Raw genomic sequence first — 27,883 nt, 5'->3', positions numbered from 1 at the left:
TCCTCCTCCTCTTCCTCTTCCTCTGTCAAACCAACTGCTCTTCTTTCCCTTCTCCTTCTTATTACCACCCCCCGCCCCCCCCTTTTTTTTTTTTTTTGTTTTTATTCTATTGTTCTTGGTTTCATTACTCCTTCGCCCTGGTTTCCTCTTATCAGCTCCTTATCCCTCCCTTTTTCGTGGATCAATTAGAGACAGAGCAGTCACCATGAGTGGGCGTAAGTTTCCCATGCATATATTGTCTGCCTCATCAACCCCCCTTTCCTCCCTCCTCCCACCTGTTCAAGTCCATTGCGCCTTTGGAAACCCGAAGTGCTGACTGTAGATAGTACGCTTCCTTGACTTAATCAAACCCTTCACGCCCCTCCTCCCGGAGGTGGCTGCTCCCGAAACCAAGGCCCCCTTCAACCAAAAATTGATGTGGACAGGTGTATGTTGGAGATCCTTGCCATTGCGCGCATTTCACCGGGTTATTCATTCACACGCTGATCCCATTGCGCAACAGTTGACTCTACTCATATTCTTGGTCATGAGCCAAATGCCGCTCTATGGCATTGTCTCGTCAGACACGTCCGATCCTCTCTACTGGCTCCGCATGATGTTGGCCAGTAATCGTGGTACCTTAATGGAATTAGGTATCACTCCCATTATTTCCTCCGGAATGGTTTTCCAGGTATGACATGATATGACACGTTCATTAAAAGCTTCTGATTTGATTTGCGTCTTTGTGTTTGTGCAGCCGATGACCATTTAACACATATTAATTCACAATAGCTTCTCGCCGGAACTCACCTCATCGATGTTAACCTTGACCTTAAAACCGATCGCGAACTCTACCAGACCGCGCAAAAGCTTTTCGCAATCATTCTGTCTTTCGGTCAGGCTTGCGTCTACGTCCTTACTGGCCTCTACGGCCAGCCCAGCGATCTTGGTGCCGGTGTCTGTGTTCTGTTGATCGTTCAACTGGTTGTTGCCGGTCTGGTCGTCATCCTTCTCGACGAGCTTCTCCAGAAGGGCTATGGCCTTGGAAGCGGTATTTCCCTTTTCATCGCAACCAACATTTGCGAGTCGATCATCTGGAAGGCGTTCTCCCCGACCACCATCAATACCGGACGTGGCCCCGAATTCGAGGGTGCGGTCATCGCCCTGTTCCACCTGTTGCTCACCTGGCCAGACAAGCAGCGCGCTCTCCACGAAGCGTTTTATCGCCAGAACCTGCCGAACATCATGAACCTCCTTGCCACGCTCGTCATCTTCGCGACTGTCATCTACCTCCAAGGCTTCCGCGTCGAGATTCCTGTCAAGTCGTCCCGCCAGCGTGGCATGCGCGGCTCCTACCCAGTCCGCCTTTTCTACACCTCCAACATGCCAATTATGCTTCAATCCGCCCTCTGCTCCAACATCTTCCTGATCAGCCAGATGCTATACTCCCGCTTTTCGGATAACCTTCTTGTCAAGCTCCTGGGTGTCTGGGAACCACGCGAAGGCGGATCTGCCCAACTCTATGCCTCCTCGGGAATTGCCTACTACATGTCTCCCCCACTTAACTTCAAGGAAGCTCTCCTGGACCCCATCCACACTGCTGTCTACATCGGTTTCATGTTGGTTGCCTGTGCCCTGTTCTCCAAGACCTGGATTGAAGTTTCTGGCTCTGCTCCCCGCGACGTTGCCAAGCAGCTTAAGGACCAGGGACTCGTGATGGCTGGACACCGTGAACAGAGCATGTACAAGGAACTTAAGCGTGTGATCCCTACCGCAGCTGCCTTTGGTGGCGCCTGTATCGGAGCCTTGTCTGTAGCCAGCGATTTGCTCGGAGCTCTTGGAAGTGGAACTGGTATTTTGTTGGCTGTCACGTAAGTATTCCTGTCATTTTCGTCTACTATCACACACATATACACACTCACATATACACACTCACATCCCCTTTTGTTTTGTTTTGTTTTGTTTTGTTTCTTACTAATAATTCCCGCAGTATCATCTACGGATACTTCGAAATCGCAGCACGAGAAGGTGACTTCGGAGCTGGCCTCAAAGGTTTAGTCCCTGGAAACTAAACGAGTCTTATTTATGACGACTCTGCGGGGGTATATTTATTTCCACTCCGCTGCCTTAATATATTCTCATTATTTCTGTTTTATTTCCATGGTATGGGAGTTATAAATATCCTTTGGTTGTGACAGATCGCATCACATACGCTAACTCCTCGGGCGTGGCGTCAGAAAAATCAAACAGAAACCTTGAGGCGATAGGGGCTGGGTAGTTTGTTTTAAGGATTCTTTTAGCTATTTTCCTGGTTCTGTTTAGGTATACCGCAGCTGAGCAAACAAAAATTCCTTTTTTATTCTTCTTCTTCAACCAGCTTTATTGGATTCCCCCATTTTTCTGTTTTTGATGCTAACTCTCTTATTTACCTTTCTTTTTGCGCCTCCGTTTCTTTCAGGTTGGAGTGTGCTTGTTGGAAGAAAGGAACCAAAAGAAAAAGAAAAAAAAGAGAAAAAAAAATAGAGGCGCTGGTTTTTTAAAACGAAAAAAGCAACTGTATATATAGCTACCTAAGCACTATCTATCTACTTAACAGCGTGTAATGATACGGAATCTCTTTTGAACAAATGACTTGGCATCCAGGTACTCTATCAAAAACTCCTCTCGAAATCGTACCCTTGACAGCCCTTCTCATACACACACCCATTTCATTCAAGTCCTATAATCCCCATTAATAGTCACATACTCATGACTAAAATCACAAAACCAATAAATCCCCTCTTCCCCACCCATCCCCTCCTCACCCCTCTCCCCACCACCAAGATCAACCACAATCTCCAAATCTTCATCCTGCAGAATCCTCGCTGCCCGCTCCTCATCCACTATCTCCGGCTCCCCATTAACAAGCAATTTTAACTCCTCACTCCCATCTACAGGTTTAAAGCTCACACTCGTCCGCTCAGGCACCACCGTTCCCGCCTGAATCCCCTGCGTATACCCGATGGCACACAATATGCGTCCCCAATTCGCATCTTTGCCATACAGCGCCGTCTTAACCAGCGGCGACCGCGCAATCGTCGACGCAATAGCCCTTGCATCCGCCTGGGACGGCGAATTAAGCACGCGCACAGTGACGAATTTAGTTGCGCCCTCGCCGTCGCGGACAACAAGTTGCGCAAGCGACTGTGCAAAGCTTGTCAGGACGGTTTGCATGGCTGCGTAATTTGGGGAGGAGGGGGTGGTTATTGTCTGGCCACCCGCGGCGCCGTTGGCGAGGAGGGCGACGGTGTCGTTGGTGCTTGTGTCGCCGTCTATGGAGATGCAGTTAAAGGAGCGGGAGACGGCGTGGGAGAGGAGGAGTTTTAGAGCGGCGGGGCTGATGGGGACGTCGGTGCAGAGGATTCCGAGGAGGGTGGCCATGTTTGGGTGAATCATGCCGGCGCCTTTGGTCATGCCTGCTATGCGGTAAGTGTGGTTAGGGGAGGAGGGGAGGGTGAAGGTGCGTGAGAGGAGCTTGGGGAAGGTGTCTGTGGTGCAGATGGCGCGGGCGGCTGTGAGCCAGGCTTTGTGGGTTGAGGAGAGGCTAGAGTGGGCGACTGGAATTGTGTTGAGGATTTTCTCGATGGGGAGACTGTGGATTGTTTGGATATTAGTGACCGTGTAGGGTAAGGAGGTGGAAGAGGTGGAAGAGGTGGGATGAAGGGTATTAGCTGAGGCCCGTCTTACCGCTGTCCGATAACGCCCGTGCTCATGACGAGCGTGCTAGGTCTCTTAGAACTGGTTGACGGTGTGCCATTGCACTCGTCAACTTTTGCACTCATGCTCTTGGCATCTTCCAAACCTCCCTTGCCCGTTACGGCATTGGCACAGCCGGAATTAATCACCACTCCTGTGATATCGGCACCCTCCCTTGCTTCCAGCACCTGCTTGCTCACCTGGACTGGAGCAGCTTGAAACTTGTTCGTGGTGAAGACAGCAGCAGCAGAACATGGCGTCTCGGAGCATATCAAGGCAACATCGGGAAACTGAGTGTTTGACTCCTTTACCCCGGCATGGGCACCAGCTGCGAGGAACCCCTTGGGGTACGTCCCTGAGCTAGGGACGAACTTCTGTTTCGATGCCGGTATTGAAATGTCCTTTAAAATAGAGTAACAACGGGATTGGCCAGTTTTGCTCATGGGAAAGCGCACAAATCCGGCCACAACGTGCAAAGACTGGTGGGCCTTCATGATATTGATTTGTTGTTATGAGAATACACCGAATATATCGGCCCCACTTTATACCTAAAGCAGCGCAATATCCGCTGAATAGGAGAAATATGGTACCCTCAGGAAAGATGTACGAATGTTTAAATATACTAAAGATGCTCGATGTCCGAGTGCAGAGGCGGTTTGTGCAGTTTTGGGACGCCCAATCGCTAAGTATACCAAGAATGCCCTCAGAATTGGTCTTGAGAAGAGACGGGATGTAGGGTGGGTTTGAAGGCCAAAACTGAGCCCCTCCAAGAGCTACCCCACTCAAGACGACCACAACTTCCCGAATTGGCTCAATTGACTTCCCAATTCTTGATATATGTCTGTTTTCTCACCGTGACTCAGGGTTGGATGAAGTTGAATTTGGGGATTGTGAGATCTGGATGACATAAGACGGCAATCACGTGGGTTCGTGTTGACCAAGTTGCCAGCTTCGACGCTCCGATCTCAAAGAGATTTTTAATTCTTCTCTTCAGCCCACGCATTTCCAGCTCATTTGTGCATGGGTTTCGCTGGTGTGATCCTTTAGTCCCGCGATCAACGATCACAATGAAGCGCAAACTACCAGACACCTCGGAACAAGAAGAAGATAACAGCTTAATCAACACAACACCACGAAAACGACGAACGGCGGATCTCCAATGCTCCTCGAAAAGTAGAAATAATACAGATCTACCCAAGACACCCTCGCGGAAACTACGCGCTGCAAATAATAAGTCCAAGATACAACCTACACCCGTTGTGAATGGGCCAATCCAAGACTCCCTAACTCCTAAAGGGAAATCCAGATCGTTATTCGCAACACCCTCAAAGGCCACGGGGAAAAAGCCTACAAATGCTTCACCGCCCATAGTAAGGAATGCTGATCGCTCAGCGAGAAGGAAAAGTGCCCGCGTACTTCTGGACCCTAATGACGACGATGACTGGGACGGTGCAGTTCAATTGGCGCAAGAGATTTGGGATGCGGAAGACGAAGAGACCGGCGCGGACAATGGGGAGAAGGGAACAAAAAAAGGGAAAAAATCTCAAGTAAATGGCACCGAAAATCCTGAAGCTTCCCCGAAACGTCGGGCGGGACGGCCCAAGGGCGCGAAAAATAGGCGCTCTCCTACCCCGGAAGGAGACCTCCCGCCGCACGAGAGATACTTCTTTCAAAACAGACCCGGTCCCGTACAGACTTCGGACAACACATTGGCAAAGCTATCTCTTCTGACGCATGAGGAGTATTTCGAGCAGCTGGGGAAATTTGAGGACCCACACCGAGAAGAGAAGGAGTTTCTACTCGAACTACATGAACGGTCATTTCCACAATGGGAATTTGAGTTGAGCGAGGGATTTAATATATGTTTATATGGATATGGGTCGAAAAGACGTCTCGTTAATCGATTTGCGGAATTCCTTTCCCAACGTCACAGCGATCCGCCCACGATTGTGATTGTCAATGGTTATATGTCTAGCACGACGATACGGTCTATACTTGCAACGATCATCGGCGCAATCCTTGGCCCTGATACTCCGTCGAAACTTGGAACTCAGCCATCAGAGGTTTTGGAACTCCTCCAGTCTATTCTTGACACTAAACCACCTCCGCACCCGATAATGGTCTTTATAAATTCTATTGATGCTTCCGCACTCCGGCGTGCCGCTCACCAGTCAATTCTGGCGCGTCTTGCTAGCATCCCTCTAATAAATGTCCTAGCCACGGCTGATACACCCAACTTTCCCATACTTTGGGATGTCAGTCATCGTGACCAGTTCAATTTCGTGTTCCATGACTGCACCACCTTCATACCGTATGGCGTGGAATTGAACGTTGTTGATGTGGTGAACAGCTTGCTTGGACATCAAGTACGTCGGATCGGCGGGAAGGATGGAGTCAACTTTGTCCTTAAAAGCCTTCCGGAAAACACACGAAAACTATATCGGTTATTGGTGACGGAAATCCTTACATTATTAGGGGAGCAGCATCTTTCCGATGATGAGGACGCTGGCGCTGGTGGGAATCAAGATCGTGGTGGTAATGAAGGGGAGGAAGTAGCCATTGAATGGCGGACGCTATTTCACAAAGCTGCCGAAGAGTTCATCTCCTCATCAGAGATGATGTTCCGTACCCAACTGAAGGAATTCTACGACCATCAAATGATCGTGTCTAGAACTGATGCCAGCGGGGCGGAACTGCTTGGCATTCCACTATCCAGAGAAGAAATGGAAGGGGTCTTGGAGGATCTGGTTATTGATTGACATGCAATTTAACAATAGCAAGCATGTTGTCTTCTTCCTGCAGTTGCGCTTTTGTAACCTCCATGCCATCTATATCTAATTACGCGCATATGATACCCTACCCATCTTAGAGCTTAGTTGAATATATTGACAGAGAGATAGCTGTTTCCTATCAACCTAAACTCCGAGTTTCCAAAATATTGCTGCCTTGCTTAGCTGCCTAGATCCAGGAAATGAACAGCATCTCGTAATCTTTGACATGTTATGTTGTTTAGAATTGCGCAAACGCAGATAGCAACATCATGACTCCGAAACTAACTTTGAAAGGGGCGTTCTCAGTCAACAGCCGTTGGACATTAACGGATTTGACATGTTTCTTCAGCCAGCCGGTCGGGACGATATTGTAACCCTTTGAAGCAGCCCACTGATAGTTACCAAGGACATGAACAGTTAGCAACTTGAAGCACAAGGATGGAAGTATCCGATAGCCGATCGCAACAACCAGCTAATTCTCCAATTCACCAACAAAGTCTTCAAAAACAAAACACTAGATACAACGAGAACCTTGAAAATAGCATACCTGAATCCCCAAAATCGTGATTCCCAACGCAAAAACCAACGCCCTCGAAAATATCCTCAATCCAATCCCAGCCAATAAACCCAGCACACTTCCAAGGCTAATCTGCCCTGCTGTCTTCTCGCTAATGCCGCCACGGCTGCGGACTGGATTCGCCGTTTGAAACCATCTGCTGCTGCTGCTGCTGCTTGAGGGCGAATGGCCGGCAGCGGAGAAGGGAGCAGGAGCGTCGCAGTGTATAGGCTGTCGTTGGAAGAGGGCGGAAGAGAGGGCGAGGCCAAGGGGAACGGCGAAGAGGATGGGCCGGGTTGGGACCAAGAGGCGGGTGAGAAAGGGGAGAGACATCTTGTGTTCCTTCAATGGAAGTGTTTGGGCAATTTATCCGGGGCGTACGGAGTCGTATTTGAGGAATTGGAGTAGGTATTTGCCAATTGTGAGGGGCAGTGGTCTGGGGAGGTTATGTGGAGTCTACTGTTCTTAGGCCCTCTGATAGCTGTCCGTTATTTTGTCGATCGAACCCAGGAAGCTTGTGATGTTGTGATGATGTCATACGCCGAGAGTGTGGAATTAGGCTTTTAAGATTGTGTGCTAGTCATCGGGAGCCTTACTCAATATGGGTTAGTGGATGAATGTTTAAATTCTCTTTCTCTCGTTCTGTTTATTGTACTCACATGGATGATGGAGGTCTATATTATGCACTATCAACATAGCTATGTATTCTTAGGAGCCATTTTACACGCCATCAGTGAGGAATTGCTGCCTGATGTTGCTCTTCCAGCAGTTTTATTGATCAATGCTTGATCTGGCTTTCCCTGTGTTGAAAGCAATCTGCTCATTTCTGTGTTGAGCTCAGTCACGGCTATTATGGTGCCTGCTTGTGAGCTGGATCGGTTTGCAAGGAATTGAGAGGCATTTGTCTGATTAATGACATAGGGAGTTCCACTGATACATTATCTTGCACCACCCACTCTTTAGCTAAGGCTCAATTCGATTGCAAGGGGCTATGTGGGGTGTCCTTCAGCGGCTTCCTCTCATCTGGGAAACTTTACCTTTATGCACCTTCTTTTCGCCATTAGAACTCTGGTTGTATACTCGATCTTCTACCGTTTTACTTGCGTCCATTGGCGAACTATAAGGGACCTCTGCCAGCTCGTGCAACGATGTGGCGGTACACGTCCATTGAGCTTGGTCTAGGAATATCTATGGTTGGTAAACTTTGGGATCTACATGAAATATATGGTCAGAGTTTCCATTCTTTCAATATTAATATGTTTTGTCACTGACCAAGGACCACTCGGAGAAAAAAAGAAAATAAAAGAGAAAGAGAAAGAAAGAAATCACATGTGGGATTACTTTTTTCGCTTTAAGGTGTATTAATAGTGGGCCCTGCGGGTAAAATTGTTCGCATTTGTTCTGAATGAGATGGGATGAATATTTGCAAGAATCCACCCACTTAGGCGAAACTTTTGTATTAAGAGGACAAAAATTGTGATTATGAAGGGACCACTAACTGCATTCATGCTAATGTCAAACACAGCCTTCTACCTTTGATGAGATATATCACAGTTGCCAGTGCTAGAACAAAGAGCCTGTGATCCCTATGGTGAAGATTCGTTCTTCGCTTGAATTCCTCATCTTCCACGAAGCCAAAGAGCGGAAGGATATTCTACAGCCTCTCTTCTCTAGGCGGGCAATAATAGAGATGCAAGATCTAGTCCACGAGAATGTACGCCATCATTTTGGAACATACAAAATTTCAGCCTGCCCTTTTATTCTTCCCGTTATTATTCCAATTCCTCCCCTCCAGTCACCTTTCTGACATAAAGTATGCAGGATCAACCAACTATGCTCTGTACCCTTCACAAAAAATGCGAAAGGCAAGTCTTCAGGCTTGCCATGGACAAGATTACACACTTTTGCTTCGCGTGGTCTATCAACGCGATCGATGCGCCTTAATTCCGCGCCCAATCATCGAAAATATAGCAGCTCGAGCCATTTGCCACGTTCAAACACTTTAGCCTTACACGCAAGTTGGTTATGGGTCTACCATCATGGGTCAGCATCAAAGTGAGTCCGAAGACCTCAGGGCTTGTCCACTTGCAGCAGATTCTCGGGAAACAAGTAGTGGACATATGTAAAAATCCAAAGCTACTGGATGATACGCCTCACAAAATTATGAAGCATAAGCTGCTCCGGCTGGAAGCGAACAAGGAACGGTGAACGCCGTCGCCGGGTGGATTGTCCGAAGAGGCTCAAGTCTTTATGTTTTGGACTGTTATAAAAAATCTCTCCGGATTAGTCCTGGAGTCCTCTCAACACTTCTTCGAATAGACCCACCTTTAGGTGCCATAATCAGCTCTGCATTTATACCTGGCGGAGTAAGTATTGGTATCCCATTTTTCCAACAAACATACACATTTGACTCATAGCAGGACGCTATCGATATGCAGATTATCGCCGGTATGAGCGGCACATTGGTCCACGATGCCGAAACCATCTTCCTATATGCAAATCCTTTTCAGCCCCGATCGCTGGCTTGAGAAGATCCGGATCAGTTACTGGTGGCCTCTTCAAAAGGTTCTAGATGTTTGGTATAAAGTATGTATGACATATGTGCATCTTGATAACCTTTTTGGCGGCTGGCACCTGTCACATCACTAATTGGTGGGGGAACTAAACCAACTTTAACTAGCAAATATAGTCTTGCCTGGTGTGAAACCATACATCGCATTTGAGACGATGTTTCGAAGGTTCGACATGAGACTAGATTGCACGAAGCAAGTGTCATTTATAAAGATGCCTATCTCATCCCATTTAGCCCTGTCAAATCTGACGAAGTGGATCTTGACCCTCCGGCCTCTCCCTGCGAGAATGCTTTGTCACTTTTATGGTAGTCGTTTGCAAGCATTTTGCATAGTGAAGTCGCGATATGAGAATGAGAAAATGAACCTGGAGAAGGAATGGCATTTAAAATAATTTGATCTAGTCGCGGTTGGAGAGCTGTATTGAACTGGATTTTTTTTTTATTTATTTAGGGAATCCGCATTTATCGTCAAATTACGTACAGCACTTCATGAAGCTGCGGGAGATGCATACAGGCTGGTTTTAATCACAAGCAGATGCTGGGATGCAGACGAACTGCCAGATCGGACTTCAAAAGGCAGCAATATAGCATTTCTCCTTCCATACTCTTAATTCAGCCAGTTCGCCTAACGCACGATACATATTATCAGAAATCAATTTCCGTGTCATTTCTCCCAATCCCACTCCTCACCTAAACCAACAGATGCCGTTTTAAATAATTCCAGCACCCAAAAATAACTTCATAAGGGGCGACACATGATGCGAATCAACTCTCACCAACGACTTCGCTAAACAAACACACAAAACCCCCTTAATTCCCATCCAAATTTGCAACCGCCTCAATCTCGATAGCCATTCCAAACGCCAAGGTCTGCACCCCCACAACCGTCAACAGCGGCTGGTGATTGGGAAAATACTTGCGCAGATTGCGAATGATATGTTCGGCAATATTTTCATCGAGCGGGACAGTGTAACAGCGGAGCTTGTATATCTGATCCCAACCTGTGCCGCCGGCCTGTTTCACAGCATACTCGACATTGGAGAAGGCCTGATCAACCTGTGCGCCAATATCGTCGGGGATTTTCTCGGTGATTCGATCCCAGCCGCCTAATCGGGTGGTTAATTAGTTGCAAGTGGGACTTCTTTGGGGGGAGGGGGCTGTTTACCCTGGCCGGAAATCTCAATAGTGTTGCCGATTTTAACGGTCTGGCTGTAATGGGTGGAATCGCGGGCGGTCTCGCCGAAGCCTTCGTAGCTGGGGTAGTTGAGGTGAGCCATGGCTTGTTTGGATTTTGGGGCGATGGTCAGGCCTATATAAGCTGAGGAAAAGAAGAATTGGGGTGTGTATAGGGGTATCGAAATTAAGATGTTAGTGAGGATTAACCGCCGAGTTTGGTTCGATTAACTCCTCTGTAAATTGGGTAAAGATAATACAACGGAATCAGTTCGGGCTACACGTCCTTAAATATTATTTCAGAATCAAATCCATCTCCTGCAACATGCCCTCTGAGGGGGCAGTAGGGCCGATTGACCCCGCTTAGTTTTGTGGATCTATTCAAAGGGGGTTAAAGATGTTGAGCCTGAGAGCTAATTTAGAAGTGAGGATCTCAACATATAAAAAAGTAAAAAGAAATGAAAAAGAAAAAGAAAAAGAAGAGGTCAGTGCTGTGTGATACAAGCAAAGCTAGCTGCAATCTCGATACTCCCTAGGGTTGAAGATACCCTCCGGCTCAACTATTACCCCGCCGGTTCAATCATGGTTAGCCATCCAGACGGGCGGGCAAAAGTAACCCGGGGATTACAGTAGACGCTGGATTTATCATGCTGACGATCATTATTAATCGATTGTTGACCTTGGAACGAATTGATTTTCCTTAATCGGCTAGAAGGCAATTATTTATAGCACAGGACTACCAGATTGTCGAATGATTCAGAACGCGGGCGGCTTGGGAAGTTTCTATTAACTTATCCCATCTCCGTCCCCATACGCTGTTAAGGCCTTGGTAGAAAACCTGTTTCCTCCTTCCGCTACGAATGTTAGCGGGATGACCTTCAGCATTTGTCCAACTTAAGTGAGTATCACAGCTAGGGGCTGAGATAACCATCACCTGTGATTACAAAGCTCAAAGCTGTATGCCTAGTTAGTTGAATATGGATCTAGTCTTTAACATCGGAGGGTGATAGATTGATCCATAGTGAGGATATATATTACCAAATGACACCTTTGCTGACATTCTCGAGGAGGATTTGCAACTCCATTGCTGCTCTATGAGTGATGGCAGCTTTGCGGTCTGCAACGGGCGGGCAATTGAAATCCATTCCTTGACTACATGTGAGTCCAGCGTTCCATTAGAAGATATAACTTTGTTCTTTTAGTGGTTGCTGGCGCCGTCAAATGGATGGATATATAGTCGCAACACGGGTTCGTACCCAATGTTTTTATAACTGATACGCAATGCTAGTATACGCGTAGCAGCGGGGAAAGATCCAACGATAGCCCAACACCCCCATTTCTGAGGACCGCGGACATTGCCTGACGCGTGTTCAAGATCGATGGACGCTTTGACAGTCGTTTCTATGAAACGACTTCAAGGAGCGCCATGCATTTGGTAAGTCCTCTGGCCGGATAATTAATTGACAGGACAAGAAACCCCCGAGGATATCCAACTTGCCTCTGCAGAATATATGCATTGGAGTGACCGCCTCGAATATAGGGAAGCAATATCAGTTGCGGGGGAGACATTTGTTCGATCTCTATCCATATCTTGGGACCCAGCACCGGAGAGTGAGAAAACTGGAGATTGCCCCTCGCTCCCGCAGTGAGAAGCATGCATGCCACCAAATTCCGAGAAAATGACTACGCAGGTGAGACGTCAACTCGGCTTCAAAGCCCAACCGGAAGCTGGCAATGTCACCGGGTTGGATTGTGGGGCGGTTAACAGTCGAAGGTGAATAACGAATCCAACGTAAGCTGCCAGAATCCCAGACCCTGTGTCCATCAAGCAACTATCATGCCCGCCAAAAACGCGGTTACGGTGTTGATAGGGTTCAAACCATGAATCCTGGCTCATATGCCACTCGACTGTTTCGCTGGGAATAGTTAACATTAACCACCACCACCACCGTGTAGATAACAAGATAGATATAGCTACAAGACATAGTTTTGCTGGCACTGGGAAAGGGATGCGCCGGGGGTAGCCGGGCGCTTACTTAAGCCGGACTGCGGCAGAGCCACCCGAGCCCTGATTATTAATTAATTATTAATTAATTATAAATTTAACTCTTCCTCAACTTCAACCTCGTCTCAGATCCCCAGGATATTCGGAGTTCAAGTAGTTGTTTACAATCGTGCCCGAGACATCAAAGCAACCCTCTTCTGAAGGCAGCTCCGCCGTTGGCGCAGCGTTCCATTCGTTGGTTAGCTCCAGTTAACCGGCATCACTGACTAACTGCAGTGCCCAAGGTACCTGGCTGCGCTTTTAACTCTGCGCCCTTGTGGGAACAAACTCTCCCGCTGGCGCTTTTCTTTCTCCCGTAGTGACTCACTCGGCGCTGCGGTGCTAAGCAACTAATCTCGCAGTTTATCTGGTCCTCCGCCGAACTCGAAGTTTTCGTTCTCATATTTTCTTCCGCAATTCCTTCACGCTCCGTGGTGAAAATCCTTCCTCTCCAGCGCGCAAGAGTTTTGACTTCTGTCCATAGTGATTAAGGACATTTTCCGATTCAATCTTGTCCCCCCCGTATTCATTTTTCAATAAGATCTTTGCCCCTCCTCTGAAGAACCTTTACCCCTCCACACCTGAAGGGCTAAGTCAACTTAGAAGTCTCCCCGCAGTATCACCCATTCCCAATGGCAACAGAAGCACCTAACGGACCCACGCCCATTGGCAATGCTGTCACTTCTACGTCACCGGCCGACTTCACTGTCAAGGCCGGCCTTGCTCAAATGCTGAAGGGCGGCGTCATCATGGATGTAGTGAACGCAGAGCAGGTACCTTTCCCCCCATTTTTTTTGTTAGAAAAAACGAAGAAAAGGGAAAAAAAAATGTAACTTTTGTATCTTCGCCCCCGAGTGTGTGACCATCACAAACCATTCCACTCCGTCTTTCACGCCACCAAACGAAACTTCTGACCAAAGCATCGGCTTTTTAAACATGTTAATAGGCTCGTATCGCCGAAGAAGCGGGTGCTTGCGCTGTCATGGCGCTTGAGCGGGTGCCAGCGGATATCCGGGCTCAAGGCGGAGTGGCGCGCATGTCAGACCCGTCAATGATTAAGGAGATTATGGGAGCTGTGACAATACCAGTCATGGCTAAGGCGCGGATAGGCCATTTCGTCGAGTGCCAGGTACGTGTATCCTTTTATACTTGAAAAAAAAAATTAACAAATATCAAATATCAAATGTATATACCACCTTTCTACGCAGAACCACCACTCTAACAATATCAACACCTCCAGATCCTGGAAGCCATCGGCATCGACTACATCGATGAATCCGAAGTCCTCACCCCAGCCGACCAGCTCTACCATGTCACCAAACACCCCTTCAAAGTCCCCTTCGTCTGCGGCTGCCGGAACCTAGGCGAAGCCCTCCGCCGCATCTCCGAAGGCGCCGCCATGATCCGTACAAAGGGCGAGGCAGGCACAGGCGACATCGTCGAGGCCGTCTCTCATATGCGCACCGTCAACAGCCAGATCGCCAAGGCCCGCGCCATATTGCTATCCGGCTCCTCGTTGCCGGGCGGAAGCGTCGAAGCCGAAGCTGAGCTGCGAGCCTATGCGCGCGAGCTGGAATGCCCATATGAGCTGCTGCGGGAGACGGCGGAGAAGGGCCGGTTGCCAGTTGTGAACTTTGCCGCGGGCGGGGTGGCCACGCCTGCTGATGCGGCGTTGATGATGCAGCTGGGGTGTGATGGAGTGTTTGTTGGATCGGGGATTTTTAAATCGGGGGATCCGAGGAAGCGGGCCAAGGCCATTGTCCAGGCCGTCACGCATTACAGGGATGCGAAGGTGTTGGCGGAGTTGAGCCAGGGGCTTGGAGAGGCTATGGTTGGGATTAGCGTGAGGGATATGGGGGAGGGACAGAAGTTGGCGAAGAGGGGGTGGTAGATATGTGTTTCTTGTTTTTTTAAGGGTCAGTGCTGAACGGTTGATGTTGGGGTTGTACAGCGAGAGAGCGAGCGTACGATTTACATGTACATAGACTTAAAAGTGAATACCACTTGTTGGGCAGCTGTATATGTATTGTCCAGTACAGTTATTTTACCTTATATACTTGCGCATGCTTAGATATTCAAAAATGGGAATCGGGAGAAGCAAGGGACGGCAGAAAGAGGAGAAGGAAAAGAACCAGAGCCATTAACCCCCCTTACATATACAGCTTCAACACCTAGGAGTGTTGAGGGAAATGGACATTAGCCTCCTACCCCTCTCCTTATTTCCCCTTCCCAATACATTTCAAGTTCGTGTGGTTTTGTATTTCTCAATTCAAAGTCCTTTTCGACATATCAAAGGCACGAAAAGATAACTAAAAGACAGTGACAAAAGGCCATGCCTCAACTAATGATACAATCACCCCCACGAAACATAAGCGCATCAAATGCAAACGCGCAGACATGCCAAATCCACAATATGCAAAGGTGGCACGAATCTATATCTGCCTTTCCCTTCCCCCTCACCTTCACCTTCCCATCCCACATCCCAACCACCCTCCAATTCCTACCTGCCACCACCTATCCTAACTCGCATACTCAAACCCCTTCCCCCTACACGCAATCCAGTAATCCCTCACAACACGATTCGTCCCCTTCGAACCCCTCTGCAAGATTATCGACGACAAGAACCTCTCCCGCTCCGCCTTCTCAGGTATCCGTCCTATCCCCCCGCTACCCCCGGGTGTAGCAATATTAACCCCTAACTCCTCCAGAGCATTCCTAAAATGCACCCGCGCCGCGCCCTGGCAGTGGAATACGAATTTCTTGATAACCTCAGACAGGTGGTCGAGATCCGAGCGCGCACAGTGCCCGGATACCTGGTACATGAGGATTTTGCCGAGGGAGCAGAGGCAGGTGTCGAAAAAGTGGGCTGTTGGGGGAATCGTGTCATTGGGTATGACCGCGGTTGCGGCGGCTGGGTGCTTAACAGTGGAGCTACCGGGACCTGGCCGGAGTTCAGGTGGTAGATCTGGGAGGGAGAAGAGGGTGGACCAGAAGGCTGAGGCGGAGCGGAGTGGGAGTGGGTCTGGTCCTTTGAGCACTGCCATGGTAAAGGTGAGGATAGTGGGGATGACGGGGCTGTGTTGCGGTGTTGGTGGGTGGATTAGGTTGAAGAGCGCCGCTTTGTGCTTTGGTAGCATTAAGTTGAGGAAGTCGGTGCAGCTATGCGCGACTTCCGGGTCGTACTGGGTGGGCTGGGCGTTCATGAAGTTCATCAGCTCGTAGACGTGAATTATTAGTTCTGTGGCTTCGCTTTGGACTGCGGAGGGGTTCGCGGAGTGAGATGCTAAGAATGCTGAGGCGGTTGCCATGATAGTAGGGAAGCGAGGAGAGGTAATACTGGCGGTTTTAATGAAGCGGATAGTAACTTGAGGTGGCAGTACATATGGGCCGGGAGTAGACTCTGTGTATCCGGCCTTGAGGACGTCGCAAGCAGCTTCAATTACGTCACCGTCCATCGGGAATGTGCCTATTAGTATGTCAAGGATCTGAATGATGTATGCTTGTGGTGTTTGCCCGAGTTCATTGTCAGTCCAGAAATTCTTCGCATCAGGGGAAGGCGGCTCCGAATCAAGGTCAATAACAGCATCATCAGGAGGAGCCCGGAACCCCTTCCCTATACTTGCAGTGCAACGCATCGCCTTGATACCCTTTTCAAGAGCATCATCATACTGATTATATTGTACTTCTTGTCGAGCTTGTTCTGCTAGCTGATGGAGGGGCATCAAAAGTTTGATCAAATATGTCGCCTTAGCTGTATCTGAAGTGGCAGCTTGTACAACTGCTGCAATGCCTTCCGATACCCGCTCAAGGGTAGTGACATTAACTGCAGAACTGGAACGAAGCTGATCAAATTTATTGATGAAATCATCAACATACATCGGGAGCGCTTGGCGACAGTTCTGGCATAGAAAGGAAATTGATTTGGAGGCAGCTTGATCGCATGATTGCGCATCTAGGGAATTAAATAAAAAGTTGAGAATGCGTGGGAGAAGGTAATGGTTTCGTTCAAAGTATACTGTATACCTTGCAGTCATGTCGCATAGAGTCTGGCGGGGCTTCATCGGTATTGAAATCCGATTGAAGCAAATGCCATCGAATATTTCTGAACGGAAAATATTGAAGAGCAGCTTGTCCACTTTTACGCTCTCCGCAACCGAGTCAGCCATGAAGGCAAGGCAAAATATCGCAACTTCAAAACTGTCCCATACTTGGGTGTTTATCGACTCGGTTGCTCGTTCAACGAGCTTTTCAATAAGCCCAAATCCCAGAAGTGGATAGGTAGAGAGTAAGAAGTCGGCAAAGTCGCGCCTAAATCCATTGAAATTCCTCACGTCATCATCGTCCCACTCAGTTAGCACTGATGGACTGGGATATCGGAGTTTATCATAGCAGTCAGCGATGACTTGAGCAAACTCTCCCGTTATACGCCCTGGCTCAACTTCTGCTTCGCCCTGCATGACGTAATCGCTAATATCATCCACGGCCTCTGTCCAATACTCCAGAAGCAATGTGCTTGCTTTGTCGTCAACTTCTACAAACCCTGGTCCGCGGAAAAGAGTATGAAGCAAAAACAGGATTCTTCGGTCCTCTTCATTTAGTTCGCCGGTTAGGAGATGTATTTGCTGCGCCGTGGCGTATCGGAGCAATAAGTCCAAGAATCGCATATTTTCCTCCTCGTAATCGCCCTTCAACAGAGCCAACGAATATTTTTCACCGAAATTTCCTGAGAGGAATTGCAAAATCGCTGCCATGTGCTCACTGGTCAATAACTTTGCATGACTATTAAGAATCTCGGCCAGAAGTTCCATTGACATCTCTGAAAGTTCAGGCACTGTTAAGAACTGAACAGAATAATTCAAAGAGACTTCAACTGCCGCTAAAAGACCATCAAGGGAAAGGCGGTCTCCCCTAACTGCAATGAGCCATGCCTGTAGGACGGTCTTTAGTAGTGAGTATGAAACGCTCGTTGGAGTGTGGGAACTTACGTTTAAAGACTTCATCGCTTCAATAGCTAATTGATTTAGCTGTTCTGAGAGAGGAACCTGATTGACGCCTGCGGTAAGATTGGATGTCTGCTGTAGAACGAACTCAACAAGGTAAAATGCATCTCTGAGATTGGCCCCTAGACGATCTCGGAGATCTCTACTTAAATTATCAGCATTATGTTGGGTTCGGTTCACTGATGGCAAGGAAATAAAATACTGCTGCGCACTCACTCATTTAAAGTGTACCGCAACGATTCCTCTGCCAAGGTTGTGGAAAACGATAGCAGTGTAAGCATTCGTTCACAACTGAACGAGGGCAGAGCAAGCTTGTCGAAACTTTCCTGGTCACATTGGTCTTCTAGAAGGTATTTTCCACTAGCCACAGACATGGCGATCTGTCTCACACAGTGTGTCCAGGGTGCACTGGGCTTGAAGAAGAAAGTTGTCAAGGTGGTCATAAATTTTCTCATGATGATGGAGGCTTCATCCCTCGTGATTAACAGTATAAAGATGTTAATCAGATGCACCAGGAGGTCTTTGGCTTTCGCTTCTCCAAGATTTACCCTGCAATAGGGTCAGCCTGAGATGCCAGAAGGACGGCCTCGGGGTAGGATACACCTACCAGTCTTGGTGGATTTTAATGGTCAGGGTGAGCGCACCAAAGAATCTCGCATTGGTGTCATCACTAGCTAGCAGGCCATCTGCAATGCCCCACCCTGCCTCTGACTTCTGCAGCACCTGCAATCTCTCCTGGATGGACTTAGCAAGTCCCGCATTCCCAGGAGCATTGAGGGCGTCGACAAGCTGACCAAATGAAATGTTAGATAGGGCTATTCGTATGATTGAAACACAAACAAAAAATAATACAACGTACTTGTCGGGCTTCGTCAAGGGGCCCCTGGACCTCCTCTGGAGCCGGGGGATTTCCTATCATCATCCCTTTCCTCGATATATGGGGATACGCCACTCTGTGCCGATGGCTAAGGGAAACTTCAGGTCACGTGGTGTGAACTCCTGCCCATATATCACCCAAATCGGTCAGGAAAACGAGATGGAAAGGAGATGGAAGTTGGACAGCTGTAAAGTGAGAATTCGTCAGATTGATATACGCAGCTAGGGTCAAGCAAATTTATGCATCAGTTGCCATGGGATGACCAAGACGGGACGGCGTCAGCAGCAGAGTAAAAACTGTTGCTTGATCACAGACAAAAGGGATAAACTTGTCATAGGCAGTGCCAAAAAAAAGCACAAAATTTATATTGCCTAACTCCTGTGCTCATCAGTGGAATCAGCCCTGAGACATATTCTCCCAAGTGAAAAATTGGCAGATGGTTTTTAGATTGGACACTTGGGAGATTGGATATTTGCCACATGCGGGAGAGGCGAGTGAGTCTCTTTCTTAATGTATTTTTTCCAATACAAGCAACTTTTATCCCATATAGCTGAGTTCCAGGCGATTCCATGCATATATGATAGAGTCAGTCTTATACACAGGATGGGGTTTTCCTTTCGTATACCTGTACACACAAACAAACAAAGGTTGGGTTGACTGGACTCGGCCCCGAATGTTTGGGGCTTGGTGACTAACTAGTTAACTACAGGGGAAGGCTCGCTTAGTCAGGCGCATCCCGTGACTCTCTCCTTCTCGATTTCAACGACGACGACGTCAAACGAATCTCAACGTCTTCGCAACAGAGAAATATACGTTTGCTTTTGGTTGTTATTTTCTCTGCTATGCCAAATGCTGTTTGCTGGCTGCCAATTGACTGGTCATCTACTGTTTAAAATACCCCGAATCAACACCAATGATACACTCTGAAGCCCTTTCGCCAGTTAACTAAGTCGTTCCAGAGCTTGCAGCTAGTTAACTAGTTGCTCACGCATAAACCACCGGGTCGGCCTGATCTTGGATAGTGAATTAATTAATTATCTTTCCCTCCGACATTCTATCTGCACCTCGCAAAATTCCATATCAACCTTATCAGGGACTATGATAAATGCTACTTTTCCGTCATTCGTGCCGTTTTACATCTAACCCTTTCGCACGGCCTTTACAATCGTTGAACCTCTTTATCAAACCCGCATCTAGGTCATTTTCCTGTTCAGCAGAACGTCGGTCTGCAGATATGGAAACTGTCGATACGTCGCAGCGCCTGGCCCGTTTGAGGGAGTTGATGAAAGAGAGGAATGTCGACGTCTACCGTATGGATTCATAGATTAGCCGTTGCAAGAGGCCGCTTTCTGATATTTAGGTATATTTTAGTTGTGCCCTCTGAGGATAGCCACCAGTCAGAATACATCGCCCCTTGCGATGGCCGTCGCGGTCAGAATATTTCTTTTCTTGTTATCTAGACAATACTGCCGTCCCATTTTTCACCTTTTCAAAGACCTCCGCTCATGATTCCTATTAATGTACAGAATTCATTTCCGGGTTCTCTGGTTCTGCTGGATGCGCCATTGTGTCGATGACCAAAGCTGCTCTGTCCACGGACGGACGATATTTCAATCAGGCATCAAAACAGCTGGATAACAACTGGTTGCTCTTGAAGAGAGGTATTGAGAGCATGCCTACCTGGCAAGAATGGTATGATCCAGGAAATGCGACAAATAACAGGTAACACGGGACTAGTATATTGAGAAATTCTTTCATAGGACCGCGGAACAATTAGAGGGCGGTAAAGTTGTTGGGGTCGACCCATCACTCATCACAGCCTGTGAGTGATTTCTCAGCCTCTACAAATATTTCCCAGTCAAGAAGTGTGATTGACGCGTTCCAGCCGACGCACGAAGCCTTTCCGAAACAATTAAAAGGAGCGGTGGCTCCTTGTTAGGCGTCCAGGAGAACCTTGTCGACCTTGTTTGGGGAAAAGACCGCCCCTGCCGCCCAAGCGAAAAAGTGACCGTCCATCCTGTCGAATTTGCAGGGAAGTCATTCGAAGAGAAAATTACCGACTTACGGAAGGAACTCGAGAAGAAGAAAAGCGCAGGATTTGTTGTCTGTATGTGTCTGACGTGCTCTGGAATACCAGTAGATATGCTGACCTGAAAATATAGCGATGCTTGACGAAGTCGCATGGCTATTTAACCTTCGAGGAAATGAGTATGACTACCTGAACGGCTTTTAGTTCCTTTGATTCCTCCCACTGACCCTCTTCATTTACAGTATCCCATACAATCCAGTGTTCTTCTCATACGCCATCATCACACCATCAACTGCTGACCTGTACATCGACGAGGAGAAGCTATCTGCCGATGTGAAGAAACACCTAGGTGATAAAGTATCGCTGAAGCCATACACCTCCATTTTCGAAGACGCAAAGGCTTTAGGTCAATCTGCTCAAGCGGAAGTTAATGGTGGTGCATCAGACCCACCAAGGAAATTCTTCATTTCAACAAAAGCATCGTGGTCCCTTAGCCTTGCTCTAGGCGGTGCAAATAAGGTTGAGGAGGTTCGAAGTCCCATCTCCGATGCCAAGGCCATAAAAAATGATACTGAGCTTGAAGGCATGAGAGCTTGCCATATACGCGACGGGGCTGCGCTTACCAAATACTTCGCCTGGCTTGAAAATGAATTGGTTAACAAGAAGACGGTTCTTAACGAGGTAGAAGCCTCCGACAAGCTCGAGGAAATTCGATCAAAACAAAAGAATTTTGTCGGACTTTCGTTTGATACCATATCATCTAGTGGCCCAAATGCTGCGGTGGTTCATTACAAAGCAGAAAGAAACAACTGCTCTATTATTGACCCCGAGGCTGTATATCTATGTGACTCAGGTGCACAGTATCTGGATGGCACCACCGACACAACGCGTACGCTGCACTTTGGCGAGCCAACGGAGAAGGAAAGGAAAGCGTATACGCTTGTTCTCAAGGGCATGATTGCCATAGACACTGCCATATTCCCCAAGGGAACAACTGGGTTCTCTTTGGATACTCTTGCGAGGCAATTTCTCTGGAAAGAAGGCCTGGACTATCTCCATGGTACTGGACATGGCGTAGGGTCGTATTTGGTATGCTTTATTTCTTTCTTCTAGGTTTCTCAAGAGCTAACGGATTACAAGAATGTCCACGAGGGTCCAATTGGAATAGGAACGCGAGTTCAGTATTCCGAAACCCCTCTTTCTGTAGGCAACGTGATATCAGATGGTATGTTTGCAACACCTTTAGAATTTTATTGTGGAATCCGCTGACAGATTCGCTAGAACCTGGCTACTACGAGGATGGAAAATTTGGTATCCGCATCGAAAGTACGTTTTCGCCAGCCGCTGCAAATATAAAATTCCCTTACTAACACCCTATCTTAGACATTATAATGGCCCGAGAAGTGAAAACAACGTTCAGCTTCGGAGAGAGGCCCTGGTTAGGCTTTGAGCATGTTACTATGACACCACTATGCCGGAAACTTACCGATCCAAGCCTTCTAAACGATGCGGAGAAAAAATGGATTAACGAATACCACAGTGAAGTTTGGGAGAAAACTAGCGGCTACTTTGCGGAGGACGAGCTGACAAGAAACTGGTTGAAGAGGGAAACTCAACCTATCTGAGTAAATTTTGTGTCCGTGAGCTACTGTATAAATCTGACATACTGTGGATGGATACCAGAGGACTGTTTGGTATTGATATCTTTATAAATAATTCCTTCACTCTGGTGTTAGTTTATCATTTCTGCAACTAGAGGCACCATACCCAGTAATCGTGCCGCTGCGCAACCCACACCTCATGTGGGTGCGCCACACCAAAATGATAAAAACACCAAAATGATAAAAATCTTGAATCACATCCTCATTATTGCACTTTATATCAACAACCAATAGCTAATCTATAATAAAAAGATTATCTACATCATTCTCAGTATGTGTGCCATCTTTAAATCAATTTAATTCCTCTTCTGTCAATGGTATGAGTGGGTTATTGCTAATTTTCATGGAACCAACTCCAAGTCTTTATTGCTTCTTATTCTGCTCTTTTTCAGCTTCATTATTCTTACACTGCTTGATTTTTCTATTGGCATCTTTAATAGTAAGGACTTCCTCAACTTGAACCTGATGATAGATTGTTTTAACTCTGTGATATTTACTGATATTGAGAAAGTTCTCTAATTCAGTGATCTATTGCTCATTAAATTCCACATTGATTAGACTTGCTTTGAATATCTTGTTCAAACAACATGTTAAGATGAGTGATTTCAAATCAAAAGTATCTCTAATACTTTGTATGGTGTTTTCTGCAATATTAATATGATATTTTAGCTTTTGAATTATCTTTGATAAGGATAGCTGAGAGAAAGAGATAGATATGTGATCTGAATTATTCTCATCTTCATAAATCTGCAGTGAAGGAGGTGATGAGATTCACTGCTTAAGAGTGTTAAGAACTCAGTCAGAATTTCATGAATATATGCCATGTTAAGCTCATTCTGTAGCTATTGTATCAGATTTAAAGATCTGCTTTTGCATAGCTGAGAGATCTTGTAGAAACTGTCATTTTTCATACTTAACAAAATCATGATGTGCAGCATAGTTGACTGCTTTTGAATGATAATGCTTATATTACTGAAATGATAGATTATTCAGAAATTGTAGCAAATGAGTAGCATGTGATGAAAATTTATATAAAATTATTTTATGAAGATTTATATATTATATGAACCCCTCAGTGATATAAGATTCATGATTATTCATTAAAAGCAATTGATGACTTCTTTTCTATCTCTTTTCTGTAGTAGTATTGAAATATTTAAGCTATTTAAATTCAATCTCATTATTTATAAATTTAGTATCTGATATAGTCATTCTATAATTACTGAGTAAATCTGTCTGTGTATATCAATTCTTCAAGCATGTTTTGAAGGTCAAGATTATCAATGACAGAATGATATAATTATTTATAGATGCACATTTAATGACTATAATCAAACCTCTTGAAAAGAATAAAGAAATAATAGAATTAGCTTCTTTAAAAGCAGTTATAACTCATTCTCCATATCTTTGTCCTTCTTGAAATTCAATCTCATTGAAGTTATATGTATCATAGGCGTGAAATTGATATTGCTTAAATAAAATTCAGAGACATTCAAATCATGTATTGATATATTCAATATTTTCAACTGTCACTCTCTTTGAATTCATTGACTTCTATTTCACTCTCTTATACTCAGATAGGCATTCAATAAACCTATAAGTTCACATCTTGCTAACTTTTGAAGGAGAGGTAGTAGAATCTATATGCTAACATCTGAGCATTGAATTTGTGAAATCTTCAATGTATTCAGCTGTGGGAGGATAATTCTTTTCATCAAGCAGCTTGATTCATTATTTAATTGCAATTCTTCTGACCCTTATTTAATCTCTTGTTAACTGGAATCTTTGCAGTATTCAGATTTCTTCCATTGATATGCACTCTAAGATGTTGATAAGAAATCTCAAATTCTTGTGACAGAGGCAGTATTTTAGAATTTGAGTTTTTTGATGGTAAGTAACAGCTTTTTGAATACAGTCTTCAATATTTTTATCCTTATTTGACATTGTGGTGAGTTATTAATTGATGAAGATGATGAAGATTGATGTGTATAAGTAATCAAATAGATAAGATAAATCATATCTGATTCTCTTTTAATAAGATAAGCGGATGCTCTGCTGTATATACACACTATAATCACTCTATATGATAGGAGCAATTGCATAGAATAGGAAATATAAAAAAGATTAAGGCCTCTGAGTGGATTAGAGAGGGGCAAATAGAGAGTAGATACTAATATAGAAAGGGGTGGAAGAATAAGGGCGGAATGCCACAGTTCCCCTGTTCAAAAGAAGGGGTTCAGGCGCTCACATAAAGCAATGTCAAATAAAGAGGTGGGTAGAACTAGGGGGGGGTGATATGCTTTATTCATTTTAACCTATACGGTTTTTTGTCATAAAGGCCTTGACAAGCTCAGGGCAGTCCTGCAAGAGGTCGCCCAAGGGTTCTCAGGTGGGATTGTCATATCCCTTCCATTTGACCTGGAGGTAGGTTTTCCTATTGTCAATTCACTTTCTTATAATCTGTTCAACTTTGAATTGTGGCTGACCATCAACTATTACTGGTTCAGACAGTGAGTGATAAGTGTCTGCTCCTGTTAGATTTGTCTTTTCCAGGTAGATCATGGAGATTATGAGGTATATCCACCAATCAAACAGTAGCTCCAGTCAGAGAGCAACATTAGATATTTTCTCAAGAACATAGAACAGACCTATACATAGGCATGATAATTTTGATGATCTCTTCAAGATATAATCTTTCTGGGCTTTCTGACCAAGGTTAAGAAATGCTCAGTTCCCTACATAGAGATTAGGCAGCTGGTGGGTGCAGTTGAAGACTTCTATCATTCTCACCTGGACAAGTGCATATTGCTCAAGGACTTCTTTTTGCAAAGTCTCACACTCTGATATGAACTCTGTCACTGTACCACCTTCCTCCTCATCAGCAATTGACACTCACTGTGATTTGATCTCTGTCATAAGCTAGAATAGCAAGACTGAGGTAGAATGAGCTATAACTGAGTTAAGAGTTTATTCTATCTGCAGAAGCAGAATATTTCAATCTGTCTCATATCTACTTACTAGAAGTGTTTACAGCATGCCCTCAACAGTTAGATTGCTGTACTCACTCTGGCCATTTGACTGTGAATTGTAGATGATTGTCATTCAGCTTTTAATACTCATCAATCTGAGCAGGTATTTTCAGAAGTAAAAGGTGAACTTTGAATCTCAGTCAGATATAATTACCAGCAGTGGCTACCAATGGCATATCATCTTGCTGTAGAAGCTTTTCACTCATCAAGACATGTTCTACTTCTCCCTTCTGGCAATCAAAATAATTATCTTGAAGAACTTATCAGTTATAGTCAGAATAGTATCATAGCTATCACTGATAAATATGTCAGTGATAAAGTTAATAGAAAGCATCTTAAATGATTCTTTGAGTGATGGGATTAGATGCATTCTTTTTTAATAAGTGTGATTCAATGGTTTGATCACTTGGCAGTTGAGGCATTGCAATATGTGATCTAGAATTCTTCTTCAGATGTGTGGTAGAAAAAATGACTGATGAATAATCTTCTCTGCTTTATGCAGATCTGAGTAATCTACTGTATTATGACAAATCTGAATGATGTTCTATATGAGTAATTTGAGAATGTAGAGGCAAGCAATGTCAAAATATAGAAGCTCATCTTGAACTGTGAATGCATGATATTAATTCTTCTAACTCATCTTGCAGAAAATTTCCTTTAATGTTGAATTCTGAGAAAGCTTTCTATACAATTGCTTCTTAATCTCATCAATGAGCATCATCTAACTAGTAGACATCATACACATATCTGTCAGAGGTGCATCTGTCAGCTTTACATTTGAATGTCTCTCTGTCTGATTGATGATAGTCTGACAAATCTTCTTCTGTTTATTTAAAGTAATATTCTTCAAATTGTCAGTCAAGTTGTGCAGTCAGAATAGAGCATCAACATTAATGTGTGAGGCACTCTTGCAGTAGCAGATTGTCATTCATAGCAAGTATGAGCTCAGAACTAACACTCAATTCATCAGTTAATTGCTTCAATGACTCATTGTCAGTGACTACAAAGCAAATATAAGTGCAACATGATTAGTGACCATGATGAAATCATCATCTAAATATTGAGACAGCTTCTGTAGTGCTCAAATAAACTCAAGACATTTTAGTTCTGTCACTTAGTATTGTTTTTCCACTGTATTTAATTAACAGAAAAGAAATAGAATGAGTCTTTCAATATCATCTGTGCTCATCTAATGTAGAGTGACTTCAATGCCTCTTTGCTTGCTGAAATCTATATATAGAATGAAGAGTCATTTGAAGTCATAATAGACTTATATTGAGATGTCTACTAATGTCTGTTTGACTATCTCAAATGCTAGCTGTGCATCTGCTATTAATTTTTTATACTCAATTGAATCTTTGAATCTGATCATCTTTATTTTTGCAGTATATGAAGTTCTTTGACTTCCACTATGAGGACTATTTCTTAGAAGATGAGTTTTGAAAGTTTTCAATACTTCTATCTTATCAGCAAAGAAATTGGCAAAATTATGATAGTAATTAAAGAGGTCAACAACACTCTCTAATTCACTCAAAGAATTAGAGAATGTAAGGTTCTTAATTGTCTCTATCTTTTTCTTCTATGTGAATATGCTCAGCTGCTCAACATAATGCCTCAGCAGAGCTACTGATGAATAGATGAAGTAGCATTTTCTTAGCAACATTATTACTTCTGACTTCTTCAACACAGCAAATATACTGCTCAGGTGTTTGAGGTATTCATCCAGTTCTTGCAAGTATATTATTATATCATTCATATACTCAAGTATGAATTACCAGAGATATTGCATCAGAATTTCCTTTATCTGTTGTTAGAAGAACCTGGATAAGATCATCAATTTCATGATGATGACTGTGAATCACTTCAACTTATGATAAGAAGTGATAAAGATTATCTTAAATTGATCACTCTTCTCAATCAGCTGCTGGAAAAAGCCTTGCTGTATATTCATTAAGAAGAAAAGAGTAGAACCACTTAGTAACTGCAGAATATTTCTCTGAGTTAACAGTAAATATGCATTCAGAATCAGCCTCATATTGATCTTTCTCAGATTGATGACTACTTTTGACTTGCTCTTATTTCACACAATAAATGCTAATGATGTGATAGAATTCTTGTTCTCAAGAAGAACTTACTTAATTCTATAATTATTCAAAAGTGGATTCAGAATTCAATTCATTGCCTCTCAATCTCATCTTGATAATAGATAGGTATATTGCTTAAGTCTCAAAAAGTTAATTTTATTCATAAAGTGCAATAGCATCTTTATGCTGTCTGTGAACTATCTCAACATAGGTCAAAACAGATGATAGTGACAGTTGATTATTAATTGAATTACAGATCATTTCATTAGATTCAAATGAGAGAATATATTCATCTCTACAGACTTCTCTGCCACTGTCTCAGAGACTATTAGCAGGTTTTCACCTTTATCATCTGTTGCAGCTAGGTGAACAG

The 27,883-nt window shown here is 44.9% G+C and overlaps 9 protein-coding genes across 9 annotated transcripts; 5 read left to right on the top strand and 4 right to left on the bottom strand.

Annotated features, from left to right (window-relative positions):
* Nucleotides 1-205: 205 nt before the first annotated feature.
* PADG_05828 (protein transporter SEC61 subunit alpha) lies at nucleotides 206-2,051 on the top strand (the record flags this gene model as incomplete). Its single annotated transcript, XM_010763125.1, has 5 exons — nucleotides 206-215; nucleotides 327-427; nucleotides 503-670; nucleotides 772-1,850; nucleotides 1,970-2,051. 5 exons carry the CDS (start codon nucleotides 206-208, stop codon nucleotides 2,049-2,051), a joined length of 1,440 nt encoding a protein of 479 aa, XP_010761427.1.
* Nucleotides 2,052-2,691: 640 nt separating this feature from the next.
* Nucleotides 2,692-4,208, bottom strand: PADG_05827 (arginine biosynthesis ArgJ, mitochondrial; the record flags this gene model as incomplete). Its single annotated transcript, XM_010763124.1, has 2 exons — nucleotides 2,692-3,610; nucleotides 3,706-4,208. 2 exons carry the CDS (start codon nucleotides 4,206-4,208, stop codon nucleotides 2,692-2,694), a joined length of 1,422 nt encoding a protein of 473 aa, XP_010761426.1.
* Nucleotides 4,209-4,781: 573 nt separating this feature from the next.
* Nucleotides 4,782-6,473, top strand: PADG_05826 (origin recognition complex subunit 2; the record flags this gene model as incomplete). The annotated part of the gene is made up of 1 exon (XM_010763123.1): nucleotides 4,782-6,473. The coding sequence occupies one exon, from the start codon at nucleotides 4,782-4,784 to the stop codon at nucleotides 6,471-6,473; it is 1,692 nt and encodes a 563-aa protein (XP_010761425.1).
* A 250-nt stretch (nucleotides 6,474-6,723) lies between these two features.
* Nucleotides 6,724-7,374, bottom strand: PADG_05825 (uncharacterized protein; the record flags this gene model as incomplete). Its single annotated transcript, XM_010762928.1, has 2 exons — nucleotides 6,724-6,876; nucleotides 7,033-7,374. The coding sequence occupies 2 exons, from the start codon at nucleotides 7,372-7,374 to the stop codon at nucleotides 6,724-6,726; spliced, it is 495 nt and encodes a 164-aa protein (XP_010761230.1).
* A 1,255-nt stretch (nucleotides 7,375-8,629) lies between these two features.
* On the top strand, nucleotides 8,630-9,569 carry PADG_05824 (uncharacterized protein; the record flags this gene model as incomplete). Its single annotated transcript, XM_010762927.1, has 4 exons — nucleotides 8,630-8,755; nucleotides 9,013-9,245; nucleotides 9,329-9,407; nucleotides 9,462-9,569. 4 exons carry the CDS (start codon nucleotides 8,630-8,632, stop codon nucleotides 9,567-9,569), a joined length of 546 nt encoding a protein of 181 aa, XP_010761229.1.
* An 854-nt stretch (nucleotides 9,570-10,423) lies between these two features.
* Nucleotides 10,424-10,890, bottom strand: PADG_05823 (uncharacterized protein; the record flags this gene model as incomplete). The annotated part of the gene is made up of 2 exons (XM_010763122.1): nucleotides 10,424-10,719; nucleotides 10,779-10,890. 2 exons carry the CDS (start codon nucleotides 10,888-10,890, stop codon nucleotides 10,424-10,426), a joined length of 408 nt encoding a protein of 135 aa, XP_010761424.1.
* Nucleotides 10,891-13,462: 2,572 nt separating this feature from the next.
* On the top strand, nucleotides 13,463-14,721 carry PADG_05822 (pyridoxine biosynthesis protein pyroA; the record flags this gene model as incomplete). The annotated part of the gene is made up of 3 exons (XM_010763121.1): nucleotides 13,463-13,603; nucleotides 13,777-13,959; nucleotides 14,071-14,721. The coding sequence occupies 3 exons, from the start codon at nucleotides 13,463-13,465 to the stop codon at nucleotides 14,719-14,721; spliced, it is 975 nt and encodes a 324-aa protein (XP_010761423.1).
* A 628-nt stretch (nucleotides 14,722-15,349) lies between these two features.
* PADG_05821 (uncharacterized protein) lies at nucleotides 15,350-18,749 on the bottom strand (the record flags this gene model as incomplete). The annotated part of the gene is made up of 5 exons (XM_010762926.1): nucleotides 15,350-17,758; nucleotides 17,816-17,972; nucleotides 18,047-18,379; nucleotides 18,438-18,619; nucleotides 18,690-18,749. 5 exons carry the CDS (start codon nucleotides 18,747-18,749, stop codon nucleotides 15,350-15,352), a joined length of 3,141 nt encoding a protein of 1,046 aa, XP_010761228.1.
* Nucleotides 18,750-19,941: 1,192 nt separating this feature from the next.
* On the top strand, nucleotides 19,942-22,361 carry PADG_05820 (aminopeptidase P; the record flags this gene model as incomplete). The annotated part of the gene is made up of 10 exons (XM_010762925.1): nucleotides 19,942-20,017; nucleotides 20,079-20,138; nucleotides 20,234-20,399; nucleotides 20,468-20,529; nucleotides 20,593-20,814; nucleotides 20,870-20,915; nucleotides 20,979-21,825; nucleotides 21,877-21,961; nucleotides 22,018-22,062; nucleotides 22,120-22,361. The coding sequence occupies 10 exons, from the start codon at nucleotides 19,942-19,944 to the stop codon at nucleotides 22,359-22,361; spliced, it is 1,851 nt and encodes a 616-aa protein (XP_010761227.1).
* Between the last annotated feature and the right edge of the window lie 5,522 nt (nucleotides 22,362-27,883).

Source organism: Paracoccidioides brasiliensis, assembly GCF_000150735.1.
Source record: "Paracoccidioides brasiliensis Pb18 unplaced genomic scaffold supercont2.7, whole genome shotgun sequence".
Taxonomy (NCBI): Eukaryota; Fungi; Ascomycota; class Eurotiomycetes; order Onygenales; family Ajellomycetaceae; genus Paracoccidioides; species Paracoccidioides brasiliensis.
Note: the sequence above shows the minus strand (reverse complement) of the source record. Positions and strands in the feature narration are given on the sequence as shown.